The sequence below is a fragment of the Saccostrea cucullata genome, unplaced genomic scaffold, assembly GCF_032062105.1.
Source record: "Saccostrea cucullata isolate Sc308-1 unplaced genomic scaffold, CSIRO_AGI_Scuc_v1 ctg6437, whole genome shotgun sequence".
NCBI classification, from domain to species: Eukaryota; Metazoa; Mollusca; class Bivalvia; order Ostreida; family Ostreidae; genus Saccostrea; species Saccostrea cuccullata.
The window spans coordinates 16,008-35,825 of NW_026935692.1; the positions used below are offsets into that span (position 1 = coordinate 16,008).

General features: G+C 37.5%; 1 protein-coding gene across 1 annotated transcript; it reads left to right on the forward strand.

Moving 5' to 3' along the window:
• The first annotated feature begins 14,058 nt into the window (after positions 1-14,058).
• On the forward strand, positions 14,059-14,463 carry LOC134243583 (uncharacterized). The gene has a single exon (XM_062725839.1). It carries the CDS (start codon positions 14,059-14,061, stop codon positions 14,461-14,463), a length of 405 nt encoding a protein of 134 aa, XP_062581823.1.
• Positions 14,464-19,818: the final 5,355 nt, after the last annotated feature.

Genomic DNA, 19,818 nt, shown 5'->3' on the forward strand with positions numbered 1-19,818 from the left:
TTTACATTGCACTTTGCCTCTGAACGCTTATCCTCCTATAATTCCAAAGCTACAAACTGCACCCTGTTCCTAAAGTTGCAGAATTCCTACCTTCCTCCAAGTAAAGATGATCCTAATTAAGTCACAAATTTGAAAATCAACGCGGAAGATAAAGCCATGTGTCACAGTACATGTCTGATAGAAAAATAAAGATCCCACACTACACAATGGTAAAACGTTCCAGGTAAGGTCTAAGCTGATGCTGTACCAACATAATGAAAAATTTATAGAAAGACATGTATTGGACAAACTTATTTGGTAAAGAATGTATTTAATATCCAAGGGATATTAAATATGCATGTATATGAAAGTTTTCTAAAATTAAAGTTAAAGATTTATATGAGATATTATAAAGTGGCTATGATATGCATCTAAATTAAAAATGTATATCACAGGCAGATAATGTTACATATTTCTTTTAATAAAATATTATATCCAATACCGAATAATAGTTCTATTGCAAACTAAAACGTCACGTCGGGTCGAAGGTCATAGGAAAAAAAATTACATCCGGGTTCTTATGCCTGTGTAGCCAGTGGTAGTACATCAGAAATAACAATCTGGTTCAGGTTCAATTATATTTATTAACGATGAAATAAGATGTCAAAAACCTGAAATATTACAAATACACACAACATATAGACGACACATAGACAGACATTTAGACAGATAATTAAAACATAATGGACTTTACTTAAGAATAGAGTTCTTACCGGGACACACACAGGAATTCACAAATATTACTATCTGTATAATGATTGTGTAGTAGAGTAGACATCTAACCAGTTCAACGGCTAGGCTCAGAGTGCCCGATGTTAGTTCGTGAAAGCGGGAATTCAGTGAATGGGATTAAGTCATGTGACTGTCCGTCTAGTGTCTAAAAATAACAACAACCTCATTCACACAGTCTTTCATACCACATCCTCACATATACGCAGCGCAAGTATAAAGTAGCATTAAATAATACATAACCCTGGTTACATACTCCCCCTATTCGTTGAAATGGCTCCCGACATTTCCAAAGAAGTATGTACAATTATAGTAACCATGAAATATAAATAAAAACCAATTTACTTGATACAACTCACCACAATGAAATCAAGTAATTAAATTAAAACCTCATCAATGACCAAGTTTCAAACACCAACAAATCATACAATATCAATCAATGTAGGAATAACTGACCAAAGAATTCCTCCATATGACATAAGTCATGAAACTATTTACACCTCTTTACACCCTAATACACCTCATTAAAGTTTTACAACTTTTAAGAGCTAATCCCATTAACACAAGACACAAATTTATGTCAAAGTTTTATACAATGGGTTTAAGGATTAGGGGAATAATGAATATGGTCATTATTATAATATTTGTTTTTTTTTTTTAGTTTTATTTTAATTTATTAAAATCCTGGACAAACTGCATCATAAAAACATTTCGGCATAAAAGCAGTTTTCAGCATAAAAATCGGTTCTCGGCATAAAGCAATATCATAAAAAACCGTTTACATTATCCATTCCCCATACCGATCTGGGAATTTTTTCATTCTGGTTGACCGTCTCGGCAAAATCGGTAAAGGCGAATGTGATTGGTCTGAAATAAACTGACTATGTGGACCGCTCACAGAAGCTCTGGTACTACTGCTGTCTGACACACTGGTGTAAGTTGACTGTCTGGGAGAACTCACACTCTGAAATGAAGGACTTGAATTCTGAAATGAAGAAGAAATATTTGGATTAGTACCATATGATACACTAGAGACTTTAGATCCTGACAAACTATGTTGATCTGATAATTCTTTGCTGAATTCATCTCTATTTCTAGGTATCCTTGATTTCACTTCAATTGTGACTTCATTGTCCGAACTGTCAGAATCGGACTCTGGAAGTTCATCTGAATTCCTAGGCTTCTTGTTCCTCCTTGTCACAGGTGTCCTATGAACAACAGGTTCATCAATGTCACATGCTGGTATCTGGTTAAATGGTAGCAGCATATTTCTGTGCAGTGTCTTTTTGGCTCGTCCAGAAGTACTCTTCACTCTGAAAACAGGGATCTCGGGATTTGGAATTTCTGTGATGACATAAATTTCTGAATCCCATCTGTCCGCTAATTTATTCTTTCCCTTTAATCCAACTTTCCGCACAAGGATTCTGTCTCCAATCTCCAGCTTACAGAACCTTACTCTCTGGTCATACTGAGTCTTGTTTTTGTCAGACATCCTCCTAGCTTCTTGAGAGGCATGTCGATATGCTGACACCATCCTATCCTTAAGTTTCTCAACATAACCATGGTGATCTCCTTTCTTATGTTCCAAGTCCACACCAAAGAATACATCTATGGGAAGCTTAGGATGCCAACCAAACATCAGGTAGTGTGGAGTGTATCCCGTTGCATCATTTCTGGTCGCATTGTAGGCTTGAACGAGTGGAGAAACATGGGATTTCCAGTCTGACTTCTGCTTCTCGTTGAGTGTTGAGAGCATCTTGATGAGTGTTTGGTTGAATCGCTCAGCTGAGCCATTTCCCATCGGGTGGTATGGCGTAGTCCTTGTTTTCTTAATTCCTAGGAGTTTGCAGAGTTCTTGGATTACTTTCGACTCAAAGTTACGTCCCTGGTCGCTGTGTAATTTCTCAGGAAAGCTGTAATGTAGAAAGAAGTTATCAAATAAAGCTTTAGCTGTAGTATGAGCAGTTTGATTTTTACATGGAATGGCTTGAGCAGATCTAGTAAAGTGATCCGTTATGACTAAAATACTCTCGAAGCCTCCTTTGGATTGTTCTAAGCTCAGAAAATCAATGCAAACTAGCTCCATGGGTCTTGTCGTCACAATCGGTATAAGTTCTGCTGCAGGTCTCACAGGTGTTTTACTACATATGCATCTATTACAGGTCTCTAGATGTCGTTCTCCATGCCTGGCCAATAAAATCTCTGTCTGGCTAACCAAAGGGTCTTATCCTTTCCTGAATGTCCGACATCATCATGTATTCTCTGTAATGCGACTGATCTAAAATTCTCTGGCACTACTAACTGCAAAGATCTCTTACCATCCTGGAAAGCGGTTTTACAAAGAACTCCATCTACGACTTGCAGCTTCTTCAAGATTCTCATATACCTCTGTACATCTGGAGATTCTTTCCGTATATTTCCTCCCCTGGGTCGGAAATCGCTTTTCAGGATCTGTAGAACTCTGTTAATGGCTTGATCCCTGGATTGTTCTTCTATCCAATCATGACCGCTGACTGTGTCGCTGGGGAAAATCTCCTCATCGGCCGCTTGAGGGGCATCTTCCTCGGAAACACTCTGGCAACATGGTATCTGTACTGAAGCAGCATTACAAAGAGTGCAGGGTAGTTCTTCTCACTGGGTCTCAGTCTTCTGCTTGCGTACGCTATCACTCTCTTCTGACCTCCTTGCACTTGATACAGGATTGCTCCTAGGCCTTTGGAACTGGCATCCGTATGTAGTATAAAAGGCTTGTTGTATTCTGCATATCCTAAGACAGGTGGTGTTGTCAATTTTTCCTTGATGTCCCGGAAAGCCTTTTCCTCTGTTTCCGTCCAAATCCATGGTACTGGTTTCTTCTTGGAGTTTGGTTTACGGAATGCCTTCTGCTTCTTAACAGTCTTGGTCTCATGGCCTTTCAACAAGTTGTTCAGTGGAGCAATGATACTGGCAAAGTTCTTCACAAATCGCCGTTAGTAGCCAATGAACCCCAAAAACTGTCTCAGCTCCTTAACGTTGGTAGGTGTTGGCCATTCCGCAACAGCAGCAACTTTTTCTGGGTTAGTGGAAATTCCTGTTTCTGAAATGATATGTCCAAGATATGTAACAGATTGTTTGAAAAATTCACATTTTGAAGGTTTAAGTTTTAGGCCATGTTCTTCTAATCTCTGAAATACTCTTTCTAAACGTTTACAATGTTCTTCGAAAGTTTTGGAAAAAATCAAAATATCGTCAAGAAAAATCAAACATTCTTTGAGATAAATTTCACCCATGCATTTCTCCATAAGTCTTTGAAACGTTGCTGGAGCATTTGTCAAGCCAAAACACATTCTATTACATTCGTAAAATCCAAAGTTACCTACTGAGAAAGCTGTTTTGTGTTTGTCCTGTTCCTCTATCTCCACCTGCCAGTATCCTGACCGCAAGTCTAATTTACTGAAGTACTTGGCACCACTCAGTGTATCAATGACATCGTCAAAGCGTGGTAGCATGTAACAGTCTTTACGAGTCTTTGAATTCAAAACGCGCATATCAATACAGAAACGAAGAGAACCGTCTGTTTTCCTAACTAAGACTACATTAGAACTATAGTTACTGTGGGATTCTCTTATCACACCTGCCTGTAGCATTTCTTTGATATGCTGTCTCACTTCATCATACATACCAGGAGGATTCTCCTGTAAGGTAACTTAAATGGAGTCTCATCTTCAAGTTTGATACTATGTTTCACCAAGTCTGTCTTCCCTAGATCCAATGGACCTCTGGAGAAAACATGACTGTACTTTGTCAGTAATTGGTTTACAGTTTTATACTGTGGTTCTGATAATGAAGTCTTATCTACTTTCACACCCAACTCTATAGGACTCACATTATCTGACTGAGAGTTATTCCCCTTTAGTGACAACTCTCGGACACACTGCGTAACTGTCATTACTCTGAGAATTCTCAGTCACTAAAGTAGAAATATTTTTGTCAACACCTCTTGCTATTCCATTGACAACAAGCGACTGATATGGTTCTATAGTAATGTTTTTCTTGCTAGTGGTCTTGACACAAAATGACTTGCACTGTGTACTGTCAATAGCCAATCGCCATGCATCAGGTAACTGAAAGGGCACATGCGAGTAATAATCTCTACAGATTCTCAAAATATCTGTTCCAACAATAACAGGACAGTGTCTGTTGAACTCGGTATCTGGTACTATCACAATTGGAACAAATAGTTCAATATCAAGTATCTTGATTGTACACTCAGTGTAACCTTTGTACTGCAGAACTGAACCATCCGCTACAGATACTTGCAGTCCAAGGGTAGACAACTCTTTCAACTCTGGTTTGTCTATAAGATTGTTGTACTCTTTTTCAGACAATGTAGTTATCATAGACCCACTATCTAATAAAGCATTCATAGTCACACCTTGTAACATAATTTCTACTTCATTTGACTCACCAATCATGTCACATTTAATTTATTGGCCATTACCTCTAAGTACACTGGTCTCTCCTCGGCCACTAGTAGAGACCACTAAAAGTGTGGGTCCTGCTTCTCTGCCCCTGAACTATGATACTGTCCCTTGGGCTTACCATATCCTCTATACTGACCTCTCTGGTTTCCCCGACTTCCTCTGTAGGAGTTACTACTGTGAGACTTTCCCTTAAAATACTCACCTCTTCCTCGGTTAATACTCTGTCTTCCTGAAGCTACCTCTCCCTCTACTATAATCTTGTCTAGAGTCAACTTTAGGTGCATCAAGTTTCATCAAAATCTGACTAAACTTATCCTCAATCTTACCCTCTAACTCTGTCTGTAAATTCTGAATTCTCTTGTTGATTCTTTCCTCAGCTTCACTTTCTACTGCTATACCATGTTAATGTAACCTGGGATTTTTATCAACACCTTGACTCACCTTTTCTGAACTCTTTTTGTTGATCATAATTTCTTTCTCAACCCTTCTAATCTCAAGTAAAACTGATCATAGTTCTTCAGCGTATCGTACTTATGACGCGTTTGTGATTTTAACCGATCAGAACTCAACGAAGTCCAGAATTTATGACGGAGTAAATCATTCTTAGATGATTTGTTCAAATAACCATTGTCAATTGCATTCTAACCTACACCCAAAAGATGTTGCACACTCTCCCTGAAATTGATATGCATTAAAGAACTCTTGCATGATCATGGCATTATTTGAAACTTCACCAAATAAAATATTTAGTTTGTCAAGTATTTCTTGTACACTAGCTTTTTCACCTAAAGAAATAAGTATGGTCTTAGCTGTACCCCGCAGAGATCTTCTGATACTCTGAATAATTACTGTCTCTTTTATTTCAGGATCATTCATAAGACACTGAACCTCATATCGCCATTCTCTATATGTGACATCACCCTTTTGTGGGGGCTCATCTCCAGAAAACTGGGGAATTCTAGGGATTTGAGAATGTGTTACCTCATAAAAATGGGATGTGTTCCCTTCTTGACTTAATTTAAAGAGATTGCTTTGAGGGGGTAAACCACTGAAACTCTTAAATTTAACCTCAACATAGGGGTCACCTTTACCAATGTCAGCTGGTACACTGGGAGGGGGTGGGAATTGGTATGGTTCAGAAGTTTTAGCATTGGGGAACATTAATGGCTTTTGATCTTTACTTACAACAGGAGTACTTGTTTTTGGAACCTCCGCCTCTGAAACACCTGCAAAGTCCAACTTACTTTCCTCATGTAATGAACCACCCTCATCTTTACCCTTATCAAGTAACTTCTTGAGTTTTTCAGACACCTTGTCTGCCTTCTTAGACTCTTCAACCTTATCTGCCATTTCAGACTCTTCAACTTTGTACACAAGTCAAACAAACTTTCAATAACACTAAAATCTTCAACTAATGGTCACTCACATGTATCACTTACAACTAATAAACTTGATAAAGCACAAGTAACCTGTAATCACCTGTTATATCAATTCATGAAAACGCAGCGCAGATATGCAATGTGTAAATCTCATGAAAAATAGCATTGGCAAGCACATACAAACACTCAGACAAAGTAACACTCATGCACATCATCTGTCACTAAAGGTCAAGGTTGCCATGTCAGTGCAAAGGTTAGTTGCATGCAAGGGAAGTGCAAAGAAATGATGACCTAATTTCTAATGCAAAGATTTTTTCAACTAATTCCCGGTATAATCAATTTCCAAAAGTACACAAATAAAATTCAATTCCAAAATAGAAATGATAAACTTTACAACTTTTCAGAAAAAAAAATCAAAACAAAAATAAACAAATAACCTTACCACTCTCTACCATCGGCTCATACATTCACCTCTGTCATTGGCTCGCGTATACACAGTGTTAAACACGAGAATTAGTGCGTTTGTTTTAAATCATTATAATTCAATTTCTATGCTTATGTCTGATTTTTGAGATAGATGTAACGATCTTTAATTATTTCATTATGTTTGTTTATATTTGATTCCGTTATTATATAATTATAGATACCTGTAGTCTTTGTTTACGTACCATTGCTCCTCGCGAGCAATGGTCAGCTATTATATAATGACCAAAAACGCATTGCTCCTCGCGAGAAATGGCCTAAAGATATATATAGGTGGGATGTTCTCAGACGAAAACACTTGCTCAGAATCTGTAATTATGTGAACATTGGATTATATTATTGTTTTAATACTGGGATTATATGCGTGTGATTATTGGATGTTATTGTGATTTTATTATGATGTGTAAATAGTGTAAATAAACTTTTAAACGTACTTTGCGTAATTCATTCAGAGGATTGAAAATAAAGAGTTATCGCTCTTTGACCGCTACGGCGACGTTACAGCTGGTGGCAGCGGTGGGATTTAACAATTTCAGTGGGATTTAACCATTCCGGTTGGATTTAATTAATTCATGTGGATATTATATATTCGATGGATTTTATTCTGTGTGGATTTTATTTAACTTCATTAGTGATTTAAATTGTGTTTTCTTGTGATATTTGGATTATTCATTTTCCGTGTACATGGATTATTCGAGTGAAAAATGCCGCAGTTTGTGAATACATATTCGATTACGGAGGATGGACGATTTTTACTTTCTGGACGCATAGACGTTAGTAAACGGAAAGAGTGTCCGAATTGCTTTGTAATGTTTACCAAGGATGACAATCGTCACTGGATTCGTAAAAACAGTAGGAAAATCTATTTCTACAAGTGTCCGTTTTGTGGATGTAGGATAAGAGCATTTCAGGAGCAGTCCGTGAATTATTAAATCGTTTACGCCATGGATTAACTTTTTCCAAGCTGGATTTATTTATTTATTTTGTGTTTGTGACCCATATTGTGATTGTGATTACTTTATTCTGGACTCATTCAGGAAGACAGAAAATAGGAATGGATACTGTGAGAACTCCCGAGACACCTAGGGTGCCCAGAACTCCCTCGGTGCGCCGGAATTTATTACCGGCCTTTGAAAATACAGATTTACCAGACACCCCGGAGGTCGATTTGAATGTGATAACACCGGTACGGCCCGAAACAGAATTAAGTGTTCATGAAATTGATAACAATTGGGGATGGAAAGGATCTGTAACATTTTGGATTTTGTTAGTAGTGTTTTGTGCATCAGTGATTGCTGGATTTTACCATTTGCTCCCGACACATCTAGAAATACAATTCACCCGGGAATTTCAATTCCTTGTTGTGATAACTCTGACATGTGTTATATTGCTGAGTGTTATTTGGTAATTTTGCTCTAATAGAGTTCAGGATGCCGTTGAACAACCTAGACCCCCTGTGACGAGCACAACAAGACGACGAACCCGTCCCCACTCACCTTCACCGGTAGATTCAACTTATTTATCGCCAGGAATGCCAGCTGGAAATTCTCTTGTCAACATACCCCTTAAACGCACCTTTAAAGGAGACGGAACTGCAATCTGGAGCGAATTTATACGATATTTTGAGAATGTCGCAAACCTTAACCAATGGACAGAACAACGTACAAGACGAATTCTCTTAACTACGCTCAGAGACCAAGCTGAAGCTTATGCATATGGACTTCCGGAGACTGTTTTACAAGATTACAATTCCCTGAAAAATGCTTTAAATCAACGATTTGGTCACACGGCATTGAAAGACAGTTATATCGCAGAGGCGAAATTAAGGCGGAAAAGGGACAATGAAACATTCCGAGATTTCGGACAAGCGATTGAGGACTTGTATAGGAGAGCTTATCCTAATAATAGGGAATATGTATCGGAAAGTTCCATGAAAACGTTTTTGGACAACTGCAGTGGAAATGATGATTTTAGACTTGCTGTTAAACGAACCCGACCTAAAACTCTTGCCGAGGCAGTCACAGCAGCCATGCAGGAAGATTGTATTCGTTGTACAGAAAACAGGAAGTTAAACCCAAAGACATATCCACCCCAAGTTTATGATGTTAGAAATGCTCAGGGAGACAAGCGAAAATGGGAAGATAAATCAACAGCTAATTTGAACAAGGGTATCAAGAAATGTTTTAAATGCAACTCCACGCAGCATTTAATACGAGATTGCCCAAAGGGAGACCGTGACAATAGATCCAAACAGAGTGGCTGGACCGGAACTCGTGAGAACCAACAAAATGTCAATCCGCAGTTAAACCGGAACCGACCGAGACAGTAGGCCATGCGTCGGTCAAGGGAGCACAAGAGAGGCCTAGTACAGTAGATGTGAAACATCACATTGATTTTTCTAAGACGGAAAATAAATTACATGAAGCGCACATAGATTTCAACTCAGGGGCGGCAATGCCTAGTGTCATTGTTGAGGGCAAACCCGGGATGATTGTAAAAGGGTTAGTGCAAGGTACGCCATTAGAGTGGAAAATTGACACAGGTGCGATTACTGTATAGGGGGAAATTAACTCGCGGTGTTAATATTCGCTATATTCACGGTGTTGATGAAACCGTGAATTCAAGAAACAGTGAATAAGTTTTCAATTGGTATATATAAGGGAGGAAGCTTGTATAATATACCAATTCCGCGAATTCAAGAAACCGCGACAGTGTCAGAGAACAGAAAAACGTGAAAATTACAACCCGTGAAATCAATCCCCTATACAGTAATACTTTCATTACAGAGGACATGTACTACAGTATACTTCCTCAAGAGAGACCTGTACTAGAGCCTGCACGGAAAAAGTTTGAGACAGCTGATGGAACTACTCTTAAAATTATTGGAACTGCAAATATGTTGTTAACTATGGGACCAATAAGTGTATATTTTCGTGTATTTGTGGGAGGAGTCAAAAGTACAGGACTTTATGACCAAGTTTGAGTGTCAGTGGGACTATCGAAATAATCATATGATGATAAATTGTGCGCACAGAAGTGATGAAAATCAAGGCTGCCTGGTGGTTTCAATGGAGGATGAAGTGATTCCCCCGAAGTATGAAGCCGTGATGAAATCAAGAGTGATTTCCGGTACAAAATCCAAAGAAGGGATATTAGTGCCTCTTAAATTGTTTGTCCACACCCATGGACTCGCAATTGCGCATGTGTTAGTGAATTCCGAAGATGGAGTTATTTATGCGCGTGTGTTTAACCCAGGCGACAGCTAAGTTTGTGTTAAGAAGAACACAGAGATTGCATTATTAACACCAGTTAGGGATGTGTTGGACTCCTTAAAAAGCAATGATGTTGAAGTGTGTCATGTAACAGTGGGAAATGGATCAGCTGAACTTCCCGAGTTTTTGTGTAATATGTTTCGCGAAGGATGCGAAAACCTGTCTCCGGAACAAGCAAGTGAATTCAAGACATTTTTATTAAATCACCAAAACGCATTTGCAGGCCCCAATCTGCTGGCACAGCGTGCGAGTTTAGGTGAACATCGCATTGATTTGAATGACGAGACCCCATTTAAAGAACCAGTGAGGAGAGTTCCCATATTTAAAAGAGACATATTAGATGCGGAAATTGAAAAGTTAAGGGATCAAGGATTAATAGAGAAATCAACAAGTCCATGGTCGTCACCTTTAGTTTTAGATCAGAAGAAGGATAAAACTTGGAGACTTTGTGTTGACTATCGAAGGTTAAATGCCCAGACAATTAAGGACGCATATCCGACCCCCAGAATTGCTGACGATTTAGACGCTTTATCTAGATCGAAATGGTTTACATCATTAGACTTAAATATGGCCTATCATCAGATTCCAATGCGTGAGTGTGATAAGGAGAAAACTGCATTTGGAACACCTCGAGGCGGATTATACCAATACAACGTCATGCCTTTCGGTTTGTGTAATGCCCCCGCCACTTTTCAGAGAGTCATTGAGCAAGCACTTAGTGGATTACGATGGCATATTACCGTTCTCTACCTGGACGATATCATTGTATATAGTCGTACATTCGATGAGCACCTGAGAAATCTTAATTCAATGTTTGATCGCTTGAATTCAGCTAACTTGAAATTGAAGGCAAAGAAATGCAAATTCTTTAGAAAAGAAGTGACATTCTTAGGCCATGTTATTTCAGAAAACGGAGTGAAAACGGATCCCAGTAAAACTGATACAGTTAAGAACTGGAAAACGCCAACAAATGTCAGTGAACTCAGAAGTTTCCTAGGCCTTGTATCTTACTATCGACGATTTATTAAGGACTTTGCAAAGATTGCGAGATGCCTACATGAACTTACCAGCAAAAATAAGATGTGGTCGTGGACTGAAGAATGTGATGAAGCTTTCTGTTTGTTCAAAAATAAGCTCGTGAGTGCGCCTGTTCTTAGCTATCCAGACGTCAATGGAGGAACATTTATTCTGGATACGGACGCTAGTAGCGATGCCATAGGAGCCGTACTATCTCAAATTCAAGATGGAAATGAAAAAGTGATTGCTTATGGTAGCCGAACATTGAAAGCAGCAGCAGAAAGGAATTACTGTGTAACCCGCAAGGAAATGTTAGCACTCGTGTTTTTCGTAAAACATTTCAAACAATATTTACTTGGTCGTGAATTCACGTTAAGGACAGATCATGGATCTTTAGTGTGGCTACACAAATTTAAAGACCCGGATGGACAGATCGCGAGATGGTTACAGCAGTTAGCTGCATTTACGTTTAAGATACAGCACCGATCAGGAAAGCGACACGGAAATGCCGATAGCCTGAGCAGAATTAATGTATTAGGAGTTACGTGCAAACAATGTAAACTAGATGTTACAGAGGAATATTCAGGACCAATATATAACCACGTAGAACAACTAAGAACTGTACCCGTAAATGTGAGCAATAATGTGTATTCACTTATTGGATTATTTGACGACGACGACGATGAAGTACTACCTGTGAATTGTAGTAGTGTTTATGTACTAGCTAACCGACCATCACGAGCAAGACAAAAGAAACAGCCAGAGGATTCATTAACTTTGGAAAATATTAGGGAGGCACAGTTGACCGATAAGGATATGTGTAGATTTCTGAAATGGAAAGAAGATTCCGAATTTGAGAAGCCATCGATTAGTTCGATTTCCCCATTAGGATTTGAAAGTAAGTTTCTATATGCTCGTTGGGAATTACTTTCTGTGAAACAAGGTGTATTGTGTATTCGATGGATTGACAGTGATTGTGAGCGATTCCGGATTTGGGTGCCAAAAATTCTAAGGGACAATGTTATGTGGAATTTCCATGATTCAGAAACAGCAGGACACATGGGCGTCAGAAGAACACTGGACAAGATAAACAAAAGCCAGTACTATTGGCCTCATCTCAGGAAAAGAGTACATGATTATGTGACTTCATGTGATATCTGTGAGGAGCGAAAACATCCAAGTAACAAGAAACGCGCATACATGAAAACCTATCTAAGTGGAGTGAAATGCGAGCGAATAGCGGTAGATATAGCTGGCCCATTCCCGAAAACAAACAACGGATTTGTGTATATTCTAGTGATTGCGGACTATTTCACTAAATTTACGGAAATATTTCCTCTTCGTGATATTGAGGCTGAGACAGTAGCAAATATCATATTCCGTGGCTGGATCAAAAGATATGGTTGTCCCCAGGAATTACATTCGGACCAAGGTGTACAGTTTGAAAGCCAGTTATTCCAGGAACTGTGTAAAATGTTGCAGATAAACAAAACGCGCACTACCGCTTATCATCCCCAATCAGATGGGATGATTGAACGTTTAAACAGAACTGTGAAAGATGTGCTATCGAAGTATATTTCTGTACATCAAAATGACTGGGATAAATTCTTAGACGGAGTTGTATTCGCATATAACAGCACAATACATGATACGACCGGGATTACGCCGTACAGAATGGTGTTTGGAGAAGAAATGAGATGACCTGTTGAATTAGTGACAGAAAATGTTAATTGTGAAGAAGACCGTGTTTCTACACCTTCAGAATATGTGCGTAACCTGGAAAATTCCCTTAGTGAATTATACGACATTGTGAGAGATGTGACAGGTAAAGACGTGTGTCGTCAAAAACGTAATTATGATCGAAAAGTGCGAGAGGTAAACTACGATATTGGAGATCTAGTAAGAAGAAATCAACGACAAATAATAAAGGGAACAAAATCAAAATTAGCACGCAATTGGACTGGTCCTTGGTATGTGGTGAAGCGATTAAGTGATGTGCTGTACCAGATCCGACATTCAAAAACTTCAAAACCCGTAATTGTTCATACAGACAACTTAAAACCGTACCGAGGGAATAAACATTCTGCCATAACCCCGACGGAATATACAAGTGACCAGACAGTCAACGCCCGTGTACCCGAGCGACGCGCGACAGCGAGAGGGAGAAGTTTGAAGTTGCCGGCAGACACGCGCCATGGTCTTGACCAAAATGATCAGTCACTCGCCGACAACCAATCAGAAGTCAGAACGAGGACTACCCGACATGGACGGGTTATAAAAAGGCCAGTTCGTTTCAGAGACAGTAACTGACCAGATGATTTGTGAGATTTGTGGACATTGTTTTTGTACTCGAAGTAATTTGAATCAACACCAGAGAGAACAGCATCAACACCATGTAGAACCATTCAAGTGTTCGTTTTGTCAGAGACTATTTCTAAGGAAATTCAACTTAAAAAGACATTTATCAACAGTGCATAAATCTTCCGATATCGAGAAAGACATGGACCAGAAAAGAAGAAAAGTGGAACGAGAGCGATATGAGGAAACCCAGAAGCCCGTCTACGTGCTTAGCCACCTTTACGAGGACTTTTCCAGTGATGAGGAGGGCCTAAGTGAACCCCTGAATCAGTTAATCGAAAGTGACGATTTAGAGCTGAGGAAATCTCAGTAAACTCGATGGACTTCGATTTTATCGACGGATTACTCGGAGAAAGTGACTCTATTAGTGACGAGAGGATCGTTATCTCGGAGGACGGGAACGATAACATGGATACTCGTCAAGTGATTGTGTGTGATGACACTAATTCTGACCGTGATAACGATTCCACAACGACCGAAACAGACGATAACAACAATCGCGCTGTGACGAAGACTACAATTTGCCTCGTAATGAACCGGACCGTGAGACGGGACCCTTGCGGGACAGAGGAAATTACACGCGACTCGCAGATTGTGTATTCTGAAGATGTGAACCCCGAAGACATTGACTTTGAATCAGTAGCTTCAGACATTTTAAGTGAAGTACCCAAACATTTCACTGATCAGCATGTACATGTGAGACTTGTAAAGGGAAATTTGTGATTTGGATGTATATATAAGTTGTAAATAATTGTGAAAATATTTAATCTAAATATGATAACTTGTCATGTTTATATTATTTCAAAACAGGAGAAATGTTTTTTTTTACGCTATGTTTCATTGTGTCATTGTTATTATTATTTTTTCATGATTATTTTTGTGTTTATTATCTTGTTTAACTATGTAGATTGAAGATTCTGTACATTTTCTTTGTTGTAAATAGTCAGTTCTTTTGAACGGAGTCAAAAACTTAAGTGGGGGGAAGTTGTAACGATCTTTAATTATTTCATTATGTTTGTTTATATTTGATTCCGTTATTATATAATTATAGATACCTGTAGTCTTTGTTTACGTACCATTGCTCCTCGCGAGCAATGGTCAGCTATTATATAATGACCAAAAACGCATTGCTCCTCGCGAGCAATGGCCTAAAGATATATATAGGGGGGATGTTCTCAGACGAAAACACTTGCTCAGAATCTGTACTTATGTGAACATTGGATTATATTATTGTTTTAATACTGGGATTATATGCGTGTGATTATTGGATGTTATTGTGATTTTATTATGATGTGTAAATAGTGTAAATAAACTTTTAAAACGAACATTCAGAGGTTTGGAAATTTAGAGTTATCTCTCTTTGAACGCTACGGCGACGTTACATAGATATTTACTAAACCAATACAGAACTATTAATTTAAATTGAAACAATCCTTCAAATATCACGTTTTATACGTTATGTCAAAAATCTTGACGTGAGCCCATTGCAGAGGTGTCTGAGAGAGGAACGAACGACAACTCTGCATAGGAGATTGTAACCTTACATGTAAATAAATGGCAGGCCTGAATTTAAAAAAAAATACTTTTATAAACACCAAAGAAAAAAAAATAAAGTTCAAATGTTAAACAGAATTGAAAATAAACAAATCGAAAAACAAAATTGATCGATCAGCTGTTTACACAATTTCCGGAAGCTTGTTCTAAATTTAGATCTAAAAATAAACTCGGGAATTCCCTATGCAAGAAGATGACGAAATGACAGAACAAATTCAATCTTTTACAGCACAAATACAGACACGAATACAACACAGGATAATCACATCATAAAAGAACAGATGAATAATCACTGAATTACACAGTACCTGAGGCCTCGTTGCTTAGTTCCGAGTTTCCTCGCGGATCAACGTGGGTTCATGCGGGTCACGTGGTTCGCCGCGCCTTGGGATCCGTGCGTATTCCCGCCATTCGTGAAACGCTGATACGAATAGTTGACACACTTTTTCACTCTTTCGTTCCTTGGAAATAACGGAATATAAACGCATAGGCACACAAACACACAGAATCACCTCTTCGTTTGGGTTTCTATGGTAGATGCTGGCGTGAAAGTACAAGTCACCGCTCCGGCTCGTCAGCCACGGTCCTCGTCAAGTCCGTCCCCCGGGGATTGAGATACCAAGGAAATGGAAAGGCTGTGGTGTGATGTCCCGGTTTATTAGAATTGTGTGGGCGCTATTTGTAGCCAGTGGTAGTACATCAGAAATAACAATCTGGTTCAGGTTCAATTATATTTATTAACGATGAAATAAGATGTCAAAAACCTGAAATATTACAAATACACACAACATATAGACGACACATAGACAGACATTTAGACAGATAATTAAAACATAATGGACTTTACTTAAGAATAGAGTTCTTACCGGGACACACACAGGAATTCACAAATATTACTATCTGTATAATGATTGTGTAGTAGAGTAGACATCTAACCAGTTCAACGGCTAGGCTCAGAGTGCCCGATGTTAGTTCGTGAAAGCGGGAATTCAGTGAATGGGATTAAGTCATGTGACTGTCCGTCTAGTGTCTAAAAAGTAACAACAACCTCATTCACACAGTCTTTCATACAACATTCTCACATATACGCAGCGCAAGTATAAAGTAGCATTAAATAATACATAACCCTGGTTACACCTGTAAACATGATAAATCATCGAACGAAGACAGTTTATTGTACCCGCTTGTAACACATTAATTAACAACGGAAATTGAAAAAAAAAAATAAAGTAGTAAGAAAACATGTTCTAAGTTACTATCAACAGTTCAAGATTATAAAGTTTCATTCAATTTCTTAAATTTGAGCTTGTGAAATATGTGAGTGGAACGTAATGAAATTTTCTGCTCTCTACTTTCACTTTGCTTTTTTCTCTCTCACACTTGTTAGATCCTGTAATGCAAAAAATGATTTTTTGCGCATCATTTGGGAAAATGTTCAACCTTGGTAAATTTTATACACCTTCTAACCCTTGGTAATTTAGATGGGAATATAAATGGTTAAGAGGTGGATAAAATAAACAAATTGGTTTAAGAATGTGTCTGGAATTAGGGGGTGAAAGGTAAATGATTTAGAAAAGTGGTGAAATTCTCCCAAATTATACTGCGCAAAAAATCTTGCGCTGTAAATTGCACATTTTTTTGCATTACGTGATCAGTAGTGTGATGGTCAAGACTAATATATAAAACCATAATTCTACAGTTCTGCATCTAGGACTTTGATTAATATGCCACAAGCATAATTCATTTACAATTTTTTACATAACTACGAGGGCTGTTCAATAAATAATGTCCTGAACTGTATGACATAGAATACAGATATCATATGACATTAAAATTGGCTTTCTCTCATAATTGAATCTTTAATTAATTTATAACAGTTCATGTGACCATTTTTCATCACACAGTTTCATTATGAGAAGCTGGGAAAGAAGGGCTTTTCAAGACACTGCATTATAAGTGAATGGTAAAGAATCGGTAAACTAGAGTGAAAATAAAAGCTTCAAAAAAGCTGCTGTAAAACTGGTTAAAAATCCCTAAGAAATATTCACTGAAATGTGTGAAATTTACAGCAACCAATGCCTGTTTTTTAGACAAATGAGCAGGTGAATTTCAATGATAAAAAATTATATAATGGGCATCAAAAATGGGTACCATCCTTGCCAACAAAAAATTACAACACTTATGTACTGTTTGCCAAATTTCAACAAATAATACTTGAAGGTGTAGGATTGACTTTAAGACATATAGCAAATTTGATAGACATCACATCGGGGGTAGTTTACACTGTTTTTAAGAAACGTTTAACGGTATAAAAAAAACATAGTACTCAAAGGTCACCCTATATTTTGAAAAATGAGTGAAAACGGCAGCGTGTACAAATGTCTTAACAATTAATTCGAAATATCAGTAATTGGAGTTATCCACGTTTTTTTTTTTTTTGGATATTCAAATAGATAATGGAACTTGAATCTATTGCTTAAAATCCTCAAAACAAAATTTTCCATTAGATGTACTTGACAAAAACAGCGATGGTCTGAAAAGAGCAAAGAATTGCAAGAGCACAAAGACAAATTTATATGCAATGTTCTTAAATATTAGTGGTATTGTTTATTAAATTCGTATTCGGGGAGACAGTTTAATTTCTGGATGAGGGTAGAAAACAAATTTTTTACAAAAAAAATTGAAAGGTTTATTAGAGGAAGGACCCAGAATCAGGAATCCACTACATTAAATTTCTTCATGACAGCGTCCAAACCCGCACGCCCTGAAGAGTAAAGGGGTTTTAGGGATACACAGATAATTAATATTTTTTCACATTAACAATATTCGCCAGATGTTTGAACTTTTGACTTATTTCTATTTCCAAACTTGAAAAAACACCTTTCATAAGGAAGAAATAAGCCCATGAAATCATTGGTACTGCCATTTTCTAGTATACCAAGGGTCATTCCCAAAAATGAGTTCTAAAATCAATCAGAAATTGGATGAAAAAGGTTACGGACATGTGTTGTAATAAAAAGAGATTTATACATGTAAGTATAATAATGAATACTACTAGTAAATTATTGAAAAGCGTAATTCGCTTCTTTCTGACCACCAAGGACATTATTTATTGAACAGCCCTCGTAGACTGTAAAATTCCTTGCATCACTCCAGTAGGGATGATCAATTTTGTGTTGAACTGTTGGGGAGGTGGAGCTATAGCTGCAATAATGTAGCCCTCTCGGATTTTTTTAATTGCCCCCCCCCCCCTCCCACAAAAAAAGGGAGAGGGCTACATTATTTCAGCTAGCAGAGCTATAGTGAAAATGTATAGCAGCTATAGTGAAAAATGTAAAGCAATGAACTCTGGCTTCCTTGGTTTGATAGAACCTCACGATATAGTGTCATTGCAAGATAATGATTGCATATGATGTTCAGAAAACAAAAGAAATAGCAAATGGAAGAATATATGTAGAACAAGCCATTAGACATATAGAATATTCTCACTTACTGAAATATGAAGTTCCTGTTACAATTTGTCAATATTTATGCGATACACTCAAAATTGCTTGTGGAATATGCAATCTTTTATCCACCCCTTCCTATGTATGATTAAAATGGTAAAAAAAATAAGCTATGAGGATTTTTTTCTCTTCAGAAACATTTATATTTTAAAATTTTGCTATAACAAACATCAAATCAGTATATGGCAATGCTTTACTATATACATTACACATTTGTCAATACATTGTTAATATCATTCTCAGAAAGTTCACATTTTATGGTACTTATGTCTAAAGGTAGTACACACTAAATATGACAAATAATCTTTTTCCTCAGATTCAGTTTGAAATATCGCTTATCAGACCCATGTAAGAAGATTGTGAAATCAGACATTCGACCTGAGAATGTGTATATTTCTTTAATTAACAGTCAATATATTACAAACTTGTGTGACATTGTTTATAAAGGCAACCCTTTGTTACTTAATTTCAGTAAAATACATGTATATTAATAGCAGTGTATTTGAGACAAATATGATGTAAAAATAAAACGTGTAGCCCAGAAATGGAAAATTCACAGGTAAATATGCACAACCACAATACAAAATGTAGACTCCAACTATTGTAAGATTGACCTTTACATGTAGTACTGTTACTTATATAATGGTAAAGGGTTGGATCTTGATGCTAGTGTCAGATTGTTCAAATGACGACAACATAAATTTCATGAAGTATTGTTGAATGTTAATCTGTGAGCAATCCTCCACAATCATATCTTCTCCAGAAGCATGTGGTTCCTTCCCCTTGGCTTGGTGAGGTGGATCAACATCTAGACCTATAATGAAATTTAACAAATTATACCAGGCATAAAACATTAGTAATTAATTAAACTGTGTAACTTTATATAAAAAGCATAAGTTCAACTAGTTGTCGATTCATCCTGCTGGTTATTATTTTATTATTCATTGAGGAACCTTGATGATTTAGATTAATTATTTAATTTCTGGGGTAGAGATTTCTATTAATGGTGAAAAAGTAC